The sequence below is a fragment of the Hirsutella rhossiliensis genome, assembly GCF_020360975.1.
Source record: "Hirsutella rhossiliensis strain HR02 chromosome Unknown scaffold00007, whole genome shotgun sequence".
Taxonomy (NCBI): Eukaryota; Fungi; Ascomycota; class Sordariomycetes; order Hypocreales; family Ophiocordycipitaceae; genus Hirsutella; species Hirsutella rhossiliensis.
Window position 1 is genome coordinate 2,965,328 of NW_025408673.1, and position 21,727 is coordinate 2,987,054.

The following is a 21,727-nucleotide window of genomic DNA, read 5'->3' on the forward strand; positions in this document are numbered from 1 at the left end:
TTCTTCCTCGGAGCTTACCCTTGGTCTAGCTATCGTCCTTGGGGAATCCGCCGGGGCGTAATGCTGATCGTGTAATGGTCCGAGCCGGTATGAAGGTGCTCTTCGATAAGCGCGTCAGCAGAGGGATATTGGCAAGGCTAGATCAATGGTATTTCCGCGGGCGTGTGTGGCCTCGCCTGGCGTGGTGAGCAGTCCGAGCCCCTTGTCGGCCGCCCACTGGGCGATGTCCTTTCCGTTCCTCGCACTCCGGGCTCCAGGCTGCCAGGAGAAATGACAGGCGTTGAAGTCGCCCGCGATGAGGCATCTCTCGGGGACGTCCTGCTGGTGGAGGAGGTAGTCGAGTGGCTCGGGTGTCTTCGCGTGTCGATAGAAGTTGATAATAAGGGTGCTGTTTACCCGGAGCCACAGGATATCACGCGTAGGGGCGGGGCAGAGTTGCTCTGCCCGTATATCTGGGTGGTTCCGGACATACGAGATCACTCTCGGGGCCTGATCCGGTTCCCAGGCGCGTTCTGGGGCGAATGCGTGGAAGGAGCGGTGCGTCTGGGTCCTGCAGGCTCCGCCTTCTTTTCTATCAAACGTTCGGTTCCTGGATGAGCACGACGTCGTAGTCTTCTGCTTCCGCTAGTCGTAGGGCTATGCTATGATAGGCCCCTATTTTGGCCACGTTGGCCTGGAGAACTCGGATCGTCCTCCTGTCGCGAGTTGTTAGTGTTAGGGCCTATTGTTCATAGGGGTCCAGGGATACGTTTCGTCGGCGCCTCTTCATAGGAGACTCGGATCTGTCTTCCTGTGGTGGAGGGAGCGTTGTGGAGTCTGGCGCCTGCGCGCTGGTGGGGGACAGCCGCTGGGGTCGACATTGCTGCTGCTGTTGCTGCTGCTGTTGCTGCTGCTGGTCTTGTTGCTTGCCTAGGCGGGCCTCGGCAGCTCTCATGCAGGGCGACGGGGTCGGTCCTTGGGAGGGTTGGGGGGAGGCGGTCGCCGTGGCCCGTTCGAGCTCCATATTGGCTTGCCGGTATAGCTGAGCCGATCTTCCTTACGGCGTACTTCTCGATCTTGGAGAGCCGCACGAGTTGGCCGTGAGCGCCTGGGTCTGGCAGGGCACTCCTTATGGTCTGCCGGGAAGGGCCCGGAACAGTTCGCGCACCTCTCCGGCTGCTTGCAGTCGTTATCGCGATGGTCTTTCCCGCCGCATCGTCGGCAGGCTTGTTTTCGGTCGCAGGCGTAGCGGGGTGATAATCCCAACAGGTGTCGCACTGCGCGGGCCGGGCGGTCTTGGCGATCAGTCGGGCTAGTCGGCTGGTGCCGAAGAGCCGCCATCTCCTCTGTATCGCCGCCTGAAAGGACACAATCATTGTCACAGTGGGCTGGTCGGAGCTTTCGGGTATCTCTTAGCAATGTGCACATCAATTGGTTCGGCACCTGTCTGGAGCTTGATCTCTTCTTTGATAGCTTGGTCATAGTCCACGGCGGCCCCCCAGATATCCGTGAGCTGCCTGGGGCAGTCGGCCACAGCGTACGTGTGCCACTTCTGGAAGCCTTCAACCGCCACGGCCCCGAGGCGGGCCGCCCAGTCGTCCTGCCGTTCCACAAGCAGGTCCCTCGCCTCCCGGTCTGAGGCCCGTATAGCCCATCCAGTCTTAACCCGGGCGATCTGTGGCATGCGTTCTGTCCCTAGGTTGAGAGTCTTAGCTACGTGAGCTCTGATGGCATGCCCCTGATAGCCCCATGCTGGGGACTTGTCGTCGAGCCGCACGAAGACACGCAGGTCATCTTTAGGCGGCTGGACCGGAGGCGCCTTCCGGGGCTTCGGGCCGAGGCGTGCCGGCAGGGGCCCTTGTCTGTGCCATCCCCTTCTGGGCCATAGCGGCGTAGGTCGGTGCGGTCCCGTCTCTGCCGTGGCGGTTGTTGACATTCTGACCGGCGCGTGTGGGCGCGCCGTTGAGCGCGTCGTCCCAGTAGCTAATGAAGCCGCGCGAGAATTCCTTCGCGAAGCTGAGCGCGTGGCCCGAGTTGAACTGGGCAGCCGTCTTGTCGAAGGCGGTGCAGAATGCGCGGAAGACGGCCAGCTTTGCCTGTTGTGCTTCCATCTGGTTGGCGATAAGTCTCTCTGCCGCGTGGGCAACCGTTACTGCTGGGCCTTGAGCCTCGGGCAGGTCGTCCGGCTCGTCGGTCTCGGTTTCGTCTGCTGCGTCTCCCATTACAGCATCTAGCTGGTCGGTGTCGGTGTGGGCATTGTCGCTGTTCGTGGAGCCGAATGGAGAGTCGTCGGGTTGCTGTGCGCGTCGTGGCAACAGTAATTCGGCAAGACCCGCGCGTGGGGCCTGCCGGAGGAGCGCTTCTCTAGCTCCTGGGGCGTTCGTGGGAGTCATCGGCTCTTGTTCCTGGGGCGGCAGTCGCGCCTGGTCCGCGGGGTTGGGTGCCATCGCCGCCCTCAGCTTGCGCTCTGGAGGTAGTAGTAGTAGTAGTATTGATTACCGTCTGGGACATCCCTATGCCAGACATCCCAGTACTCGTCCCACAGACCCACGTAAAGTGGGTCCTCACCACCTGTCTGTGTCAACCACCTGGCTGTGTCACTTCACCGCTTCAAGCCTCTATCTTGACCTCAACAACGGCACATTATGAAGAATAAAGAGCTTACGCTTGAAAGGCGCGTAGCCGAGACTATTAAAGCCATTGAGGCAAATCCCAATATGTCCCTTCGCGCTGCGGCTAAGGAATTTGGGGTTCCACGCGATCGACTCCGCTTGCGATTTCACGGCATCCAACCTCGCAGCGGCCATAAACCAACGCATACGAGGCTATCGCCAGCTCAAGAGGACTCAATCGATCTGTATATCGATCGTCTTGAGCGTATAGGACTTGCGGTGCGGAAGGACTTATTACGCGATGCAGCAAATCGGGTTCTAAGCTCCACGGTCGGCCCTGATGGTACCCGCAACGAACCCTTCGACTCCCAATGCTTTGTTGGCAAAACTGGATATCCCGTTTTATTAAACGCAAGGGATATCATATTATGAAACAAAGGTACTCGATAACCAACGCAAGCTTGCCGAATCAGTCCCGCACGTTACCGAGTACTTCAAGAAGCTCCACGAGACGATTGCCTCGTACGGGATTAACCCGGCTGATATCTGGAATATGGACGAGACGGGCTTCCGTATTGGTATTGGCAGGGACCAAGTTGTCGTCACGAAATCAAGGCGATCGCAATACTTTGGTATTGAGGAAAACAGGGAGTCGGCAACAGCCGTTGAAGCGATTTCTGCCGATGGTCGATACATCCCTGCGTTTTTGATCCTATCCGGCAAGGTCCACCTCGAACAGTGGTACGGCATCAAGGAGCTAGATGGCGATACCCTTATTGGTGTTACGGAAACGGGATTTACGAACGATCAGCTCAATCTAGCGTGGATTCAACATTTCGATAAGCATGCAAAGAGCAAAGGTGCTTGGAGGCTATTGCTCCTTGACGGCCACGGCTCCACCATACCCTTGACCTTATCGAGTACGCTGAAGCCCATAATATTGTGCTCTTTGCATTGCCTCCGCATCTTACGCATCTCCTTCAACCGCTTGACGTCGTGGTATTTCAGCCGTATAAACATTACCACAGTCGGGCAGTCGATTTTGCTATTCGCAGTGGTGCGAGTAAAATCACCAAGCTGGAGTTCCTCGCTATGATCCAATCAATCCGCGTCAAAGCCTTCAAGGAGTCTACAATCCTCTCGGCATTCAAAAACAGGAATCCACCCATTCAATCCAAAGCCAATCCTCGAGAGACTCAAAGAGGGTACGGGACCAGACGCCGCCGACAGAGCTACCTGCAGAGCCGTATTCATCCCCTTTGGTACCCCATACCGTACGGAAGTTTGAATCAGTTGGCCAACGTCTCCTTGAGTTTGACCCAATTGATGATATTGAGAAGGAGGTCTTCGTACATAACCTTCAACGCTACGTTAAAGGTGCAATCTCCCAAGGCCACGAGTTAAAGCAAACGATGGTCGATCTGTACAATACCAAGCTTGCCGAGCAGCAACGCCAAGGCCGGAAGAAATACAAGAACCGCCACCTTCAAAGCGGTGGAGTACTGACTGTAGACGAAGGAGGGCTATTGCGAAGTCAAAGGAAGATATTCGCATTGCAAAAGCAGAAAAGTTGGTACTGGCGAAGCAAAGAGGGAGAAAAGGGCGATTGAGCTCAAGGAGCGACGGACAGCCCGGGCGGCTAAGAAAGTCGAAAAAGAAGCCCAACGATCAGCTTTATAAGCTACAAAGGTCAAAAATAGGTAGACTATTGCGGCCAGTATTCAATTATCCGTATGCATCAATTTTTAACTTTTTTTGCCGTTTTATTATTAAATTAAGTTGGCGTTGAAGCCGTAAAGTGACACAGCCAGGTGGTTGACACAGACAGGTGGTGAGGACCCACTTTACGTGGGTCTGTGGGACGAGTAGTGGATTTCCCTTTAGACTGAAAATTGGCACTTATGCCCGTTCAGGCTGTAGTCGAGGCGCGATGGCTTTTAACCCATGCTTAGCGCGATAATCCCTGCAATCTGTCTGTCCGAACCTGTCTGTCCGGAGCCATCCCGTTGACACAGACAGGTGGTGAGGACCCACTTTACGTAGGTCTGTGGGACGAGTATAGGCTGCCGTACTCAACTCTCCCCTGTAAAAATTCTTCTCTTCTGCGGGCTGTTAGCAGCCTGTTAGTGATGAAGAAATTTTCAGGCCACCGACCATGCTTCTGCCTCTCTAGCCTAACGGGGCTCTAGCAGGCACCAAAGGCAGACTTTGGAGAGTTCGTCTCCTCTTGGAAGCTGGTCTCGAATAACGGCACGCCTCGCGCTGCCTCGCCTTCTGCCGCCTCGCGGCATCGCCTTCTTCTGCCGCCTTTACTGGCTGGCCTCGACTTCTGCCGCCTCGCGGCCCTGACTTCTGCTGCCACCTCGCGGCCCCGACCTCTTCTGCCGCCCCGCGGCCCGACTTCTTCTCGCCCTCCTGGCACGCCTCGCGCTGCCTTGCACCCTCTGCCGCCTTTACTGGCTGGCCTCGCCTTCTGCCGCCTTGCGGCCCTGACTCCTTCTGCCGTATCGCGGCCCCGACCTCTGCCGCCTGGCGGCCACGACTTCCTCTGGACTGGTGGGCCGCGGGGCCCGAGGAGCTACAAGAGCCTAGAGCTCAAGGCCTCACCCGGGTGTCCCCCCGGAGCTGCACACCAATCGACAACATCTTCACCACCTGCTTGCTACGAAGAGCAGGCACGGGGACTTCGCCGACTGTCATGACCACGAAGCGGTCCCGGATCGAACGCTCCTGCAGGAGAAGACAATCGCCATCGGGGCGAACCCCGACTAACATTGCTACACTCTCTGCTTCCCTTTTCCCTTCTTTTTCTGCCCCGTAGGCCCTCCTCGAGGGCTTGCGGCCGGCCCATGACTTCGTGGGCTTTCTCAGTCACCCGGCCTCGGCCAAAGACTGACTACTATTACGGCTTCACTGCCGTGCCTGGAACCCGCTGACGGGGAAGGGCCCTGAATTTCCGACCGGCCTCAGAGCCTCAGAATTGCTAGATGGAGTGGTTAGGTGCTACACACGGTCCTTAGTCCAGGTACTCGGGATATTCTATGTATCTAGTCTTCTCTAGCCTAGCACGTCTTTTGCCCTTATAGGGATGTCCCAGACGGTAATCAATACTACTACTACTACTGATGGTAGGCACCTGTGTGCCTACAGATACGCATGCGCACAAGCTGTAGGCTGAGTCACAGTCACGACAGGTAGGGTAACCGGTGATGACTTCAATTGTAACTAACTAGGGAAGGAAGCTATTCACAAGAAACGGAATGTGCACCCGGTAATGGGGGCATGCAGCCGGGGCTGCGTGCCCTGATCGCGGGGTAGGGTGTCACGTGGGAGTCGTGCATGAACCGTGATGGTATCCCGATTGCACGGGTTACTCAGCAGGTTAGTATTCCAACAACTACTACTATAGGCTGCCGTACTACCCGTGCCACGCCCCACTTATTTCGCGTTCGTTCCTCACCAGCTCCATGGGGCTTTAGGTGCGATGGAACCATGTACAGTAGGTACGTAGCTTAGCGTAGTGGCTCTATGGGGGAACCCTCCGGGCGCAATACAAAAAAAAAAAAAAAAAAACCCTGGTGCTGGACACCACAGTAGCCAGTACACCGCAATAGCCAGAATTTTCACCGTCTAACTTCAATCACCTACACTTCAACCAGATCACAATCCTTTGACTTGCAGAGATGGAAGCACGTATCCAAGAAGCTCTTCGATATATTGAACATTTTTCTGGTGCGAAGGTGGCCACGGTTGCTCGGGAATTCGGCGTACCACGCAATCGATTGCGATACCGCCTTGAAGGCCGTCCTCCCAAAACAGGCAGACCAGCCACGAATTTGAAGCTATCGCGACCAGAAGATGCGGCTTTGTGTCGTTACATCGATCGCCTTGACAATATCAACCTTGCGGTACGCCCAGAGTTCGTCACCGATGCGGCAAATCACATCTTGCATCAGCGATCTGGTCAAGCCGATCTCGCTATTGGTAGCAGGTGGACTTCTCGCTTTCTCAAACGTCACGGCTACTTCAAGAAGCTTCAAAAGAAGCTCCACTCAGAACGTCAAGCCTCCGAAGACCTCACCCGCGTCAATCAGTATTTCCAGAGCCTCCACAAGGTCATCCAAGAGAAGGGTATACCCCCTGAAGATATCTGGAATATGGACGAGACCGGATTTCGGATCGGGTTGGCAAAGATCAATTGGTCGTCACTAAACGAAAGAGAGCCCATTATTTTGCTATCCCTGAGAACAGGAGTCTGCCACTGCGATCGAGGCTATCTCGGCTGGTGGAGCTTTCATTCCCGCTTTCTTAATCCTATCTGGACAGATGCACATGACCTCATGGTATCAGATACCTGGTCTAGATCCCGATACAGCTATCCGACCTACATCGACCGGCTACTCAAACGACGAAATTAGCCTGGAATGGCTTCAACATTTTGACAAGCATTCGGCAAAGACCTCGAGAAGCTTGAAGCGTCTGCTAATTCTCGATGGCCATGGCTCCCACCACGCAAGGCAATTCATTCAGTATTGCGACGAACACGGCATCATTCCATTCGGTATGCCCCCGAATCTCACGCATCTACTCCAGCCTCTGGATGTTGTGGTATTCCAGCCATTGAAGCACTACCACGCCAAAGCGCTGGAAGTTATGGTTCGAGACGGCCTTGTCAATATAACCAAACTCGAATTTCTTTCCTGCATTCAGCAAGTACGATCACAAGCCTTCAGACAAAATACTATTCGCTCTGCATTCCGAAAAACGGGAATCTGGCCACCGAATCCACAAGCGGTACTCCAGCTGCTGGAGGCTCGTCAGACGAAAAAGACGCCCACTCCTCCCCCCAATTTAGAACCACACTCTTCACCATTCGAGACGCCACTGACTCTTCGGCAAATAAATAAAGTAGCTGATAAACTCGAGATCGTACTCCAAGAAGACGAAGACCTAAATCCCGAATTTTCTCGCGATTTGGGTCGCTTTATTCGAGGATCGCTATCTCTGGCTACCGAACTTGTGCAGACCAAAAGAGATCTGGGAAGGACCAAAATGGCCGAACGCATCCAACAACAACGTAAGGCGATGAGAAACACGCAATTGCAATCGGGAGGGGTTTTGACGGTAGCCCAAGGGCGTGAAATGGTGCAGAAAGGGAGGAAGACCAAATCGCTAAGGCTAGAAAGGTGATCGAAGCCGCGGAGTTGAAGGCACGCAGCGCACGCAGGCGATGGTTTGAAGAGGCAGCAAAAGGCTCGTAAATGGAGGGCATCTGGAAGGCTGCCCAGGGTGGAAATATGCGATTCTGAGCGCGGAACGCGAGATTAAGTGGGGCGTGGCACGGGTAGGCCCAGAGTTTAAGGGCCGAAATCGCCTTCTCTATTGCAGTCATTGTCCCCAGACAAACCCTTACAGCACTTCAGTTACCACTAACTTTCGAAAACATCTGGAGGGTAAGCACGATATTCGAGTCGTGGAAGATTTGACTCCTCTTCAATCGTCCATCTTTGAGGGGTTTGAGCAACTCTACCAGCAAGCACGGGACTTGGGCCGCACAACGGAGATTGAGTCGGAGGTCTTCAAACGCTACCTGGACCAAGACAAGATAAACAAAGCCTTAGCTTGGCTGATCGTCGCACGAAACCTTCCTTATCGAATTGTCGAATCCCGCGAATTTCACCTCTTCATTTCGACCTTGAACCCGGTCGCGAAGGACCATCTCCTTCCGCCCACTCGACTATTCCACGAATTATCGACAATCATTTCCAGTCGGCCAAGGATATCGTGCGAATGAAGCTCCAGTCAGCAAAATCCAAGGTTCACCTCTCGCTTGACATTTGGACGTCCCCCAATCGGCTCCTTCTTCTCGGAGTTTGCTCCCACTTTGTTGACCACGCACAAGAAGCACGACGGAAAGCTCTCCCTGCACTTCGGCCTGTGGCGAACCATTCCGGGGAGGAGCAATTCGTTACACTTCTTCCCATCTTGCGGGACTTTGGTATTCTGCGACGCCTTGGAAGCATCGTTGGGGATAATTCGAGCACGAATGACACCCTCTGCCGGGCAGTGAGCACGTATCTCAAGGAAGAGGGCGTCAAATGGGATCCTGAAGTTCACCGCCTCCGATGCCTAGGCCACGTTATCAACTTGGCAGTTCAAGCTTTCCTGTTCCAGAATTCTATTGACTTGAAAGAGGGCGAAATATGCGAAGACGCAGATGACCTGGCAAAAGTTCAAAGGCAGCGCACCGAATTTCGCCGCCTTGGACCACTTGGTAAGCTCCACAACCTGGTTGTCAACATCCGGAGTTCATCAGGACGCAGTGGAGAGTTTATGGAACTCGCTGAAAGGGCATTCCACTTGACAATCGTACGAGGTGGAATAGCTGGTATCAAATGCTGCATGTTGCCACTCAGCAGGAAACTGCCAGCGCTCTGGACACCTACACCAAGAATCATTTCGAAGATCTTTCTGCGGATTTTCTATTGCCGGAAGATTGGGCCCGGCTCCGAATAATTGAGAAGACCCTTCAACCGTTCGCCCGAGCGACATTAGCAACACAAGGGGATCATGCGACCCTGGACAAAGTGCTCTTCGAGTCTTCACGATGGACGTCTTGATCCGATGCTTTGATGAAGCCCTGGTACCATGCCTTCCATTCCTCTGATCTCCTTGTGCAAGCGCTGAGATGGTGCAATAGGTCACGTACAAATCAGACACCGAGCTGTCCTTTAGGATCAAACGAGGGTGGGAAGTCTTTGACAAATATTATAGCAAGACAGAAGCATCGCCCTATTATGCAGCTGCCTTGATCCTTCATCCCAGCTATCGCACAACATACATCCAGGCAAATTGGAAGAAGAAGTGGCAAAACCTGCGTTCAAACAGGTCAAAGACCTTTGGCTCACATACCGAGACACTGTGGATGGCGCCCTCTCGCAACATTTACTAGATGACGATGATGACGAGGACCTTGACGCGTTTGATCGCATTTCAAGGAACCTGCAGAATTGCACTCGACCGTCAAGCCAGGACGAGTACGAAGATTACATTTCATGTGATCCGTACGACATTACGCCGACGACGGCCTTGTCATGGTGGCTTCAAGAGCAACAGAGAAAACGATGGCCCAAGCTATCACAAATGGCCATAGACATCCTATCAATGCCGGCGATGAGTGATGAACCTGAGCGGGTGTTCTCAGGGCGCGTCGCACAATCTCATGGGAAAGAGCCCAATTGGACGCGAAACAAGTCGAAAGGGAGAATGCTTAAAGCATTGGCTCAAGAACGATATCTTGCAAGGGGCCGAGGGTGGTGGCGGGTCCCCAGATTTTGGGTAAAATCCTGGCTCAACTTCTACGCCTGTTTCCTGCAAAAGGAGCAAATTTCTGCTTGGCATCCCCTTGACCGGTCGTCTGTCATTACGTTCACGTTAACTGTTCCTTGATTTTTTCATTGATTCATGTCGTGTTTGGCACGTTTTGCCGAGACCATGTAGGTGAGCTGTTGCGGGATGCGCACGGACCAAGAATGGAAAGGTCTATTGCAATACTTGCAATAAATGTGGGGCGATACTCCAGTATGGATTGCACACCTTTCCATATATGGAAAACCACCCTGATAGAGGGGACTTTTCGTAGTAGATTCTCAAATGATCTGATAGTCCGTTTTATTCATGTGATGATTGCTCTGCTCCCGGTTGCCCTATTCCCGTCCAAACAGCCCCTTTTGTATCCCCTCCAAGCTTCTCCCAAGTTGATATCCCGTTTTCAGGTAACTTATAGTATACCGTAATAGGCAGTCACACTAGCCAAGCTGCTGCCTGCAGGCAGCAGCTGCTCTTAGTCTCTCTACTCATGTATATAAGAGAGATATGTCTTTCATTTAGATAAAAACCAAGAGTCTTTCGTTGCCCGATTCACAGGGGATCTTCTTCCCGATCGTTGCTCAGTCACCCACACTGTCCGTGCATCCTGTTGTGTGACAAGTTCAAATGATAGACTTTTGGTGGAGATTTTTTCAATTGCGCTACCCAAAGGGGGGTGTTACCCAAAGGGGGGTGGGGTATGGTACCTAGAGAGACCTAGAGACGTCAACTCGTTCATACCTTCTTCTCGACAATTATCGGATACCAAATCAAGTAGAGATCGGGAATCGAAAAACCCCGATCAATCAAGTAAAACAAGATGGAAGACCTTAGATGCCGACAACCTCAAACACAGCCAACCACCTTTGAAACCAAATATCTTCGGAACGGGATGACTTACAAGGTCAGGGAATTTCACCTCTGTATTTGTCATTCAATATGGTTCAATATGGTACTGGGTACAAGTGTATATCTCACGAAGAGAGCATGCAAGTGGGCATTGATTGTTTTAATAATGGGTGTGTTTTTGTTGTATTCCGTCGTGTCTGTCCCTCTTGCAATGCCCTCTTCTAGGCCCCCTATTTATATCCCTTGGTTCCCTATTGATATCCCCTTTTCTGTGGGAATTGTAGTAATCCATTGTACCCATCTAGATAGGTCACGTGCGCTCTCACGTGTGCAGTTGAGGATAGCGGAGGACACATAGCTAGCTCCGTGCCCTTTGCCCCCTCTTCCCCCTTTCTAGAACAGACATCAACGATTACACATACCATTGCGATTTGCACGCAGGCCTGTGTAGAGACCTACCGACATTTTCAGTTGTATAGGTACAATATCTAGGAGGCTGGGCTCCTTTCCCCAGCCCCCCCTTTGCATACTGACTTTTCCCTAGTCGCCGAGGGCTCTTTCAGCTTCCCCCGTATATGCAGTCTCTCTACAGCCTATGTGGCTGCCTAATGCGGTCTCCTAATAGCCTTCTGCAGCCTCAGAACTCTCTGCAGGCTGCCTCTCTGTCTAGCCTGTCGGGGCCCTTAGCTGTATACCCTTATGGTCACCCCGAGCTCAAGATCTCAGACGTGCTTCGCGACAGTATATGTCACTTAGTTCTTCAATCCGAAATTGTCTATATAAGGAGGAGTCGCCCCTCTATCGTCCAGCTTTAGAATGATCACTTCCAACACATTCAAGCAATACAAAAATTCGAAAAAATTCCTGCCTTAATACTTTGAAGCCTTGGCTCCAAGACACCTTCTTTTCAACAAAGAAAAATAGGCACATAACCATAAATTTGACACAGGCGTCTATTTTCATACACACACCATCGGGACCACACTACTGGCCGCCGATCAAATTCCATATCGGTGATGCGGTCCCTACGCCCCCTCCTAGCCGTGGTTGTCTTGGCGCTCTCGCATGTCGACCCGGGTCTCTGCGGCGTGTGGGGCGGGCTGAAGCGGCCGACCATATGCCCAACGGGCGGCGGGACAGGTGGTCGCGTGAGAGTTGGTCCCGAGCGTAAGAAGTATTGGATCAAGTGGATGAAAGAGAATTCCCGTCACACCGTGATCCACCCGTGGTACCTGAAGAAGAGATGTTGTACACGGCGTGGGCCCAAGGTGTGCATACCCTGTTGTCCGGCGAATCCCGGGCCACATGGGCAGACGTAAGCGTGTCGAGAAGAAGGTCCGAACGAGTTGAGGTCTCTAGGTCTCTCTAGGTAATACAGCTTGAAACCAGGTAAGAAGGAAGTCTGCAGACTGTTGTTTCTTCTTCCTAGACCACTGAGGGTCCGGAGGATCTCCTATTCGAACGGGGACCCTTTGAGGAGTCCGGCATAACTATTACTGGCTCAGGGACCTCGAGAGACTGAACTATCGATTTCATAGCTAGAAGAGCTATTCGATCGGGGAGATGGAGCTGATGTTGCTGACGTAGATGACTTACGTGGCCTTCAGTAAGTGGCAAGAAGTGCCCTCTTCCTGATAGAATGTATACTATACCTGAAAACGGGATATCAACTTGGGAGAAGCTTGGAGGGATATAAAAGGGGCTGCTTGAACGGGGGAGAGAGAGCAATCAACACATGCATTCTCGCATACCATCTGATCATATGATACTCGACCTTCGAAAAGCCCCTTTATCCACTTCTATGCCCACTTTTGCTCTCTCCTTCGCGAGAGAAAGGATCATTGAAGCTTTTCCTGCCCCTCCGACGACGCGATTGACAAGTCCGGCCAGTGATACGTTAGGTCGTGCTCCGTCCCACATAAAAGAACTCATAAAACTTGGTGTAATTAGAAGTACTTTCTAACACACACTAACACTGGCCTTACCTTCGTGCCTTCCCTGGGATAGCTACCCGGCAGCGAAGACGAAAAGCATCCGCTCGGTGCCGGATCGACCTGGCCAAGGTAGCCAGGTCAATATTGTGAGGATGATGGTTTCATGATTGAATGGAGTAGATAAACTGGCAGAAAACTGGTCAATAAGCCCAAAAGATGACATTGGAATCATCGCCGCTCGGATTCCGCCTGGTCATTCTTCGCAGTGAGCCTCTCACCTGAGCTTATTTTTAGCGTTACTGGTATGATCCGGTATACCGGTAATACCATGGTATCAAGTTTTTGTCAAACCATACCAGGTCTTGGCGGTATTTACCATACCAATACCAACTCATACCGGACCATTCCGATCACTGCGATCGAGTGCCCCCTGCCCCTTCTCAACGCCAGCAATATCAATGAAACATTCCAAAATGCCTTTGTTGCTAACCCAGCCGGTCTCATGAAAGAAGTCTTCCTCGTATGCAATGCCGCATACAGTATGCAAGCAGTAATCGATTCACTACGTGCCTCGGCCACGACGACAAATACGGAAATGGAGGACCTCCAAACCCGCCTAGAAAACACGCTCATTACTAAAACTGATGGAGACGCAACGATCGCCCGTCTTATGGCTGAAAATGAAGCATACCTAAAAATCATTCAGTCAAAGGGAGCTTCACACCGCACACCAGAACACCCTGATCCTGAGGCCTTCACCGGAGAGGACCCCACGCTTCTGCCGAATTTCCTTCAGCACCTCGAGTTGAAGCTCGAAATGAACAAAGATTGGTGGAATTCGGAACCTCAACGTATGGGATATGTTGTCTCATGCCTAAAAGGCAAAGCACATGACCAAGTCCGCTACAACATTAAAGATGGGGTGGTCCTCTTCGACGATGTCAATGCCATAAAAAGCACCCTTCAGTCAGCCTTCGGGGATATTGACGCTAAAGCTACCGCCCAACTCAAAATCTTTGACATGAAACAAGGCCATAGATCCCTTACGACATTCCTCCCCGAATGGTATGCCGTCGCCAAGCTCACCGAGTGGGATAGTGGGGCGCTCATCGCTCACCTCCGACGTGCCCTCCACGACAATGTCATCTGGAGACTTTCTCTCACGAAGGGCAAAGATACCCCTACCGAACTTGGTCAATTTATGGATCTTGTCCGTATCTGCGATAACGAGTGCCGTCAAGTCAATGCCAATTACTTCAAGAAAAACACCGACAACTCAGCAAATCACAAGGCGACTTTACAACCCTCCACTACGCCACAATTGACGACCTCTAACGGCGGGGATTCAATGGATTTGAGCGTCATCACCTGGGGGGCCAAAGATGTCGCCTCTGGTCGTAGACCCCAAACGGAAGCAGAGAGAGCGGCACGCAAAGCCTATTGCACAGCGCATGGACTCTGCCATTGGTGCAACTCGGGCAAACATCGTTCCCTCAATTGCGACACCGCACCATGGAGGACGGAAAAAGCGTAGTCTCCGACGGAAGTCGCCGCAGGAGACGCAAGAAAAAGATGGATCTACTGCTCTCTTCCCTGGACACTAACCAAGCTCATTTGCTACTGCCTTGTAACCTAATCGAAGACAATTCCACTCCGATTAAAACCGAAGCAATGCTTGACTCAGGTGCCACCGGAAAGGGGTTTATAGACGAATCCTTCGCGCACGCCAACAAACTCACGCTTTATGAACTACGAAACCGTCGCCGGCTGAACGTAGTCGATGGAAGACCCTCCTCGGCCGGCGATATCACTCACGTGGTGAAACTCAACATGGAAATCAAGGGACACAAGGAGAAGATGCTCTTTTACGTAACGAAGCTTGGGAAGTACAATGTCATACTCGGAAAACCCTGGCTGACTGTAAGAGGCTGGCCCGGAGTTTATTCAACAAGCAGGTGCCTAGGTGTTATCTATCTAGAGCTAAGGAGGAAAGGCCGAACTCGAGGCGTAGCCTCGAGTGCGAGCTTATATTGCCCTTCACAGAATGTTCTCGCAGCTTCCGGGTCCGCGGAGCGGGGCCGGTACTGCCACCTGAGCACGACCCACCGGACCCGGTACAACCGGGTCCACCAAGCCGGGCACAGCCCGTGACATTACCCCCCTTCCCCCCTCCGACCAGGCCGTGGTCGGCGGGTTCCTCGAGTTCCTGTCAGCGTCTCGTATCTCTGCCTAGGGCCATCATTGGTCTTGATTGGCCCGTACTTGTCCTCGAATGCCTTCATCGCAATTGTTCCTTTCAGCCACTCAACTGGCTGCCAAGTCGGCTCTGAGTAGCCCGTCCATCGCACCAGTGCTTGCCTGAATTCCCCTCGTCCGCGCTTCTTCCATCTTGCGCAAAGAATCTCGTCGACATCCCATAGATCCTCGCCGGTCTCGTCTTGTATCGCTGGTGGTTGTGCGTCATCCACCTTTTGGCCAGGAGCCGGATCTTGATGCGCCCGCCGGAGAAGGTCGACATGGAAACGTTTATGAATCGAGCCAGGCACGTCAAGCTCGACGACATGCGAGCTGATGACCTTCGTGACTGTGTACTTGTGATGCAACCAGTCCAGCTTCTTGCACGGTCGTGGCGACCGGTAGTTTGCCATCGAAAGCCACACCTTGTCTCCAACCTCAAAACGCTCTGCTGGTTGTCGCTTCACATTCGCGGCCTCTTCTTGTCGTTGCTGCGCGGCAGCCATCACTGCTTGCATGTACTCGTTGACTTCTTGCAGGCGAGTGAGTAAGGCGTCTGCTTTACTCTCCTCCCGCTCCCGAGATGGATCCTCCGAGTCCTCGACGCTTATGGGATCGACGTGGTAACCATGCTCCACGAAGAAGGGACTGATCTTGGTCGCTGCTGATTCACGGTTGTTGAGTGCCAGTTGCGCGGGGAGAAGGTCACCCCAATCGTCCTGTACGTAGGATACGTAGGCTCTCAAGTACGCCTCGATCTCCTGGTTCATTCGTTCTGGGCCACCGTCAGTCTGCGGATGGTACGCTGTACTCAATCTCTGCATGACGCCGGCGAGTTGGCAGAACCTCTTCCAGAAACGACTCAGCCAGTTGCTCCCGCGGTCGCTAACAATTGACCGTGGCATTCCGTGAAATCGGTAATGGCACTGGAGAAAACGTTTTGCACACGCCTCAGCTTCCATGGTGTCCATCACCTCAAGGGTCACCGCCTTGGTCAGCCTATCCACAATCACCCATAGGTACCGAGCCTTGCTGGGTCCAGTAGGCGGCAGGTCTGTGATGAAGTCCATGGACAGATGGCTTCGCGGTCGATCTGGAATCGGCAACGGCTTCAGGAATCCCCGCTTGGACTGGCGCCAGATGTGCGCTCTGCCGCAGATATCGCAATTGGCCACGAACCGGCGGACAAGCTGGGACTGTCCGGGCCAGTAGAAGCGACGTGCCACAATAGCCAGCGTGCCTTCTCTGCCGGGATGGCCAGTCGTAGTGGAATCGTGCGACTGTTGCACGATGCGGGTTCTGAGTTGATCCTTGTCGGCTTCTTCTTGACTGCCCTTCTCGCCAGATCCTCCTGGTACCCAGATGCGGTCTCTGAATGTCAACCTCTTGCCTGTGTCGATCGCACATTCCGAAATCTGGACCTTCAAGCCTAGCGAGGGCGGAAAGACACGCTCGCGATCCCGTACTGCCTTGTAAGCAGCCCGAAAAATCGAGTCCCTCTCGACCGTCTCATCCCAGAGCTGTTGCATGTCTGCTTCCTCGAAGACCTTCATCTCCGGGAGGACAGAAGTTTCCGAGCAGTCGGGGCTCATGGCGTTGATGCGTGCTCTTCCCGATGATGGAATTGCACTATCCGGTATCAACTGTATCATCCTCCCTTGTTCTCGTTCGTCGTCGATGCCCTGTGGCTTGTCCTGTTCGCGGCGTGACAGTGCATCTGGCACGACGGCCTCACATCCGGGTCGGTACTCGAGTTTGAAGTCGAACTGCGACAATTCAGCAGCCCAACGGCTCTGTCGTTCCGTGAGCTTCTGGCGCGTCATGAAGTATTCCAGGTTGCGGTGGTCTGTGAGGACGGTGAACGGGCCGCAGCTCCTGAGCTCGGCACTCCAGTTGTCGAGATACCTCATGATAGCCAGCATCTCCTTGTCATGAATGGGATAGTTATATTCTGCTGGTGAGAGTCGCTTCGAAAGAAGGCACATGCGTGTCGACGTCCATCCGGGCCTTCCTGCGCCAAGACGCCTCCCAACGCATAGCCTGAGCAATCCGTCTCCAAGAAGGTGGGAGACTTGGGTCCCACTGCTTGAGCACGGGCGACTCGCAAAATCGTCGCTTCAACTCCTGAAACGCCTCGCTCTCCGTCCGCCCCCAACGAAAGGTGGTTCCTTTCTTCAATAGGGCATCTAGAGGCTGCGTGATCTTGGCGTAGTCGGGGATGAAGATCCGGTAGTAGTTGGCAAAGCCCAGAAAGCTCCTGACGCCTTTCACTGTAGTTGGAGCCTCTCATTCGCGGATGGCGCGCTGCTTCTCGGATCCCAAGCGATTCCCTTGCCTGCGTTTACAACGAACCCCAAATACTTGACTTCCTGTACCGAGAACTCGCACTTCGCTGGATCCAGGTGCAGGCCAGCGTCGGCAAGTGCTTGGAGAACTTGTCGCACCTTGGCCTCGTGGTCGGCCTTCGAACCGCTCGAGTAGATCAGGACGTCATCCAGGTATGCGGTGACAAAATCGTCCAGCCATTCGCGCAACACGCTGTTCATGTACCGCTGGAACGTTGCAGGGGCTCCGCTCAGGCCGAAGGGGCACACGAGCCACTCGTAGAGCCCGAACCTTGTGCGGAAAGCTGTCTTACACTCATGCCCCGGGGCCATGCGAATCTTGTGAAATGCGGCCACGACATCCAACTTGGTGAACCATTTGGCTTTGGCCAGGTTCTGCAATGTTTCAGCGATGAGTGGTAGTGGATATCGGTCGCGCTTGGTGATTGCGTTTAACTTAGCGCCCGATAGTCACAGCAGAACCGCAGCCCTCCACTTGGCTTCCTCACGAACAGCACCGGCGCTGCGGCAGCCGAGCTACTCGCTCGGATGAACCCTCTATCAAAAGGTCTTTCAGGGTCTTTCGCAAGACCAACAACTCTTCGCGTGACATGTTGTAGAGCGGTCCCCATGGTAGGGCGGCTCGTTGCCGTTCTTGCCAGGCTGCAAGTTGACTTCGTGGTCCACACCTGGCCGGTGAGGCGGCAACTTCATGGCTTCTTCGGGTGAAAAAGTTTGCGGAACTTTTCCAGCACATCTGCCGGGCCTTCTCACTGGTGTCAATTGGCGGCTTCGGTTGAAGCGCCTTCTCTATGTCTGCCAAGCTGATCGCTTGAACCGAGAACGCGTTGCACTTCTGGCGTCTCTTTGCACGCCGGCACTCTGCCGTAAACACGGCTGCCGACACAAGTCTTGCGCTTCTAATCGCGCGTACTTTGGCGGGCTCTTCCTGCCCTACGAGGCGTACCGTCACGCCTGCTCTTCCGTGGTACACTTGCCGCTTAGCAGCGTTGTACACGACCTGGTTCCTCTCCATCCAAGGCCGGCCAAGGAACATATCCTGGCCGAGGCTTGGGACGACGTACGCAAAGATGCGTTCGTCAAAACCGGCGGTCTCAAAACGACAGCCACAACTCCCGGCGACGTGACACTCTCTGAGGACTCGAAGCCCCGATCTCTCGAGGCTTCGAATCGACGAGAGGGATCCGAAACTTCTGGACGACCGCTTCGTCGATCACGGCATAGCAGTCACATCCACTATCGACTAGAACGCGTATAGGATTTCCTCTGTTGAGCCGTGCGTTAATGAGCACGGGTCGACTGTTCATACGCGGCTTAAATGTCTTCCAGTCTTGGATATCTGCCTTGGAAGGCCCCGGCACCCGCTTTCGCACCGGGGCTAGTCTTTTCCCTTCGACTCGTCATCTTCACTGGATGTTGCGGCCGAATCCGAATCGTTGCTAGCGTCCGGTTGCTTCACGCGGGCGGTCACAGTCCGATCCTTCTTTGCTTCACCGGGGAAGACCACCTGGGCTGGGCAGTCCACGATAAGGTGATCCTTCCGACCACAGCGATAGCAGCGGCGCTCGTCCTTCGGCTTCTTATCGACATGTCGACGACCCTTCGACTCCTGGCCAATACGGTTGATGTCCGTCATCTTAAAATCTCCGTCGGGGTCCTCCGGTTCCTCCTTGGGTCGTTGCCTTGATAGATGTTGAGGCGTCCGCTCAGTCGAAGTCGGCTGCCTACCGGGTTTCAGTCTCTCCAATCTGCCCGCAATTTCTTGAACTCTCGTAAGCCATCCCTGATAGTCGTCGGGCAGGACGGCTGTGACCAAACTCTCTTGGAGGCGTGCATTTATTGCGTTCTCTAGAAATACGATCTTTGCACTGTCCGGCCAGTCTGCTCCCCCGGCTTCAGCTAATGCCTGTTCGAATCGGGGAAGGAAGGACGCAAGAGGTTGGTCTTCGCGCTGTCGCATAGTTCTCAGCGTGGCAGCAGCGCGGGATTGGATGTTGCTGTCCTGATAGGTTCGGTCGAGGTATCGCATGAACTCCTGGGGATCGTAGCTACCCCCAGGGCCTCCCGCGGCGTAAAAGGTAGCGACCACTTGCTGTGGTCGCTCGTCCAAACATGAGTTGATGAGGTACCAAAGTTCGCGGTTTCCGCTGTAGTAGTGGGCATCAAGGTCCAGCTTGTCTCGCATCTGTCTGGCCCAGGTGGAGTAGCTCTTCCGGGAGCCGTCATACTTGGGTGGGTTAGGCAACGGTTTCCGCGTTCCAGTATCGCAGGTTTTGGGGAGGGGCGTGCCCAAGCCAGGCGTACTCTCGCCCAATCCTCGTGCCACTGGCGGCGATTGCAAGTCGGCGCTCTGCGGCTGCGCTCGCCCGAGTTGCTCCACCAGCGAGGAAAGTTGGTCCTGTAGAGGGCTGAGAGTCGCATTGACCGCTTCTTGGATGCGTTGGTCGATCCATTGCTGCTGGAGACTTGGGCTCTCACTCTGCTGGTCCATCTTGACGAGCAGTCTGCAGCTTGCGGTGTTTAGAAGGAGCTCTAGATATGTAAGAGGCTGGCCCGGAGTTTATTCAACAAGCAGGTGCCTAGGTGTTATCTATCTAGAGCTAAGGAGGAAAGGAAGCCGAACTCGAGGCGTAGCCTCGAGTGCGAGCTTATATTGCCCTTCACAGAATGTTCTCGCAGCTTCCGGGTCCGCGGGCGGGCGGTACTGCCACCTGAGCACGACCCACCGGACCCGGTACAACCGGGTCCACCAAACAGGCACAGCCCGTGACACTGACAGATCACAATCCAATCGTAAATTGGAGCACGAATGTGGTCACTTTCAACTCTGATCACTGCCGCAAATACTGCATGAAGAAAGGACAATACCAACTGCCTGTTAAGACCTCTTTGTCAATTTCTGCAACCACGACTATACTGCCACGCCCATCAATCCCCGAAGAGTCGGCGCAGCCTGTTCCATATGCTGACCAAAAACCGCGACGTCGACGTATTCTCACTATCACTGTATGAAATCGACAAAGGCTAGCTGAACTTGGAGTCATCACAGAAGCCTCCACCTTCGTAGAACCTAGAGCACGCCGACGGGTCCGATTCGACTCTGCACTCACAGACATGGACAAGATGAACCGAGAACTCCAGCTACAGGATGGAATCACCTCCCTTAACCCCAAGGACCAACAAACACAGGAACTCCGAGCTTCCCGGAAAACAGCAGCCGATATGTACCTTTCAGGGGCATCACTCGAAGACATTCACAAAGCCCTCGAACCCAAGACTTTGATCGATCCTGCAACAAAAGTGCCCCAACACTACCATGAATTCCTGAAGGCATTCGACCAATCAGAGGCGGATAAGCTCCCCCCACACCGAGACTGCGACCACGAAATTGAACTTCAACCTGGAACGACTCCACCACATGGACCTCTGTACGGGATGTCCCAAGATGAACTTCTCGTCCTCCGGAAATTCCTTCAGGAAAACCTTGACAAGGGTTTTATACGCGCTAGCACCTCACCGGCAGCCTCGCCGGTGTTATTTGCAAAGAAACCAGGAGGGGGCCTTCGTTTTTGCGTGGACTACCGAGCTCTTAACGCGATAACCATCAAGAACAGTTACCCCCTACCGTTGATCCAGGAGACCCTTTGTCGCATTCAGGATGCGTATAATGAAATGCGCGGTTGATAAGCGATGTCATCGAACTTTCTAGATAACATTACAAAAGCACCCTGGGTGGCAAGTGGCAATTCGCCACCGCAAGGCAGTCATATTCCCTCAGGACTATAAGGAGACAGAACTTCTCACATTCATTTTAGATAGACGACAATGAACAAGATTGACTCTTACCTTCCATTTTTTATCCCTGCGAGAGTTATGAGCCCGGTTGGCCCTTAGTTGCGCCATCGGATTTTCTTGCACCTACGCTTTGGCACAAATCGTCTCCACGAAGAGCGACAGCGCCAGTTTTTGAGATCTACGCCCTTGAAGGTGTACAAGCTCAGTCTATCGAGATCTACGTCCACGAAGACGTACAAGCTCAGTCTATCGACTACCATCAGCACTCAGGATGGAGTCACACAAGGAAGCGTCCGTCGATTCGTCCCGGGTCAAGCTTAACGGCCCGTCAGACTGGAAACAGTGGATAAGCGTTATTCAGAAATTCGCCATTGCGCACGGAATCTGGGACTTTGTCGACCCAAGTCGACCCCTCAACCCGGCTCCACGGGAACCACGGAGACCGGAACCATCAGATCTGCAGGATGAGGCAACACTCATAACCCTCAATCCTGACAAGATCAAAACTTTTGAGCTTCTGACTTCCCAGTACCGTCATGAGTACTCGATCTTTAAGGCACGACAGAAGGCTCTAGCAAGCCTACAGGAACACATCGTCAAGACCTGTGGG

General features: G+C 53.6%; 4 protein-coding genes across 4 annotated transcripts; 1 reads left to right on the forward strand and 3 right to left on the reverse strand.

The window, feature by feature from the left end:
* Window positions 1-14,895: 14,895 nt before the first annotated feature.
* HRG_07075 (Pol) lies at window positions 14,896-16,887 on the reverse strand (the record flags this gene model as incomplete). Its single annotated transcript, XM_044865546.1, has 4 exons — window positions 14,896-15,696; window positions 15,868-15,903; window positions 15,952-16,257; window positions 16,336-16,887. 4 exons carry the CDS (start codon window positions 16,885-16,887, stop codon window positions 14,896-14,898), a joined length of 1,695 nt encoding a protein of 564 aa, XP_044719508.1.
* Window positions 16,888-17,263: 376 nt separating this feature from the next.
* HRG_07076 (reverse transcriptase (RNA-dependent DNA polymerase) domain-containing protein) lies at window positions 17,264-18,015 on the reverse strand (the record flags this gene model as incomplete). Its single annotated transcript, XM_044865547.1, has 4 exons — window positions 17,264-17,312; window positions 17,366-17,739; window positions 17,811-17,857; window positions 17,913-18,015. 4 exons carry the CDS (start codon window positions 18,013-18,015, stop codon window positions 17,264-17,266), a joined length of 573 nt encoding a protein of 190 aa, XP_044719509.1.
* A 685-nt stretch (window positions 18,016-18,700) lies between these two features.
* HRG_07077 (pol-like protein) lies at window positions 18,701-19,813 on the reverse strand (the record flags this gene model as incomplete). Its single annotated transcript, XM_044865548.1, has 1 exon — window positions 18,701-19,813. The coding sequence occupies one exon, from the start codon at window positions 19,811-19,813 to the stop codon at window positions 18,701-18,703; it is 1,113 nt and encodes a 370-aa protein (XP_044719510.1).
* Window positions 19,814-20,436: 623 nt separating this feature from the next.
* Window positions 20,437-21,006, forward strand: HRG_07078 (retrotransposon nucleocapsid protein; the record flags this gene model as incomplete). The annotated part of the gene is made up of 1 exon (XM_044865549.1): window positions 20,437-21,006. The coding sequence occupies one exon, from the start codon at window positions 20,437-20,439 to the stop codon at window positions 21,004-21,006; it is 570 nt and encodes a 189-aa protein (XP_044719511.1).
* Window positions 21,007-21,727: the final 721 nt, after the last annotated feature.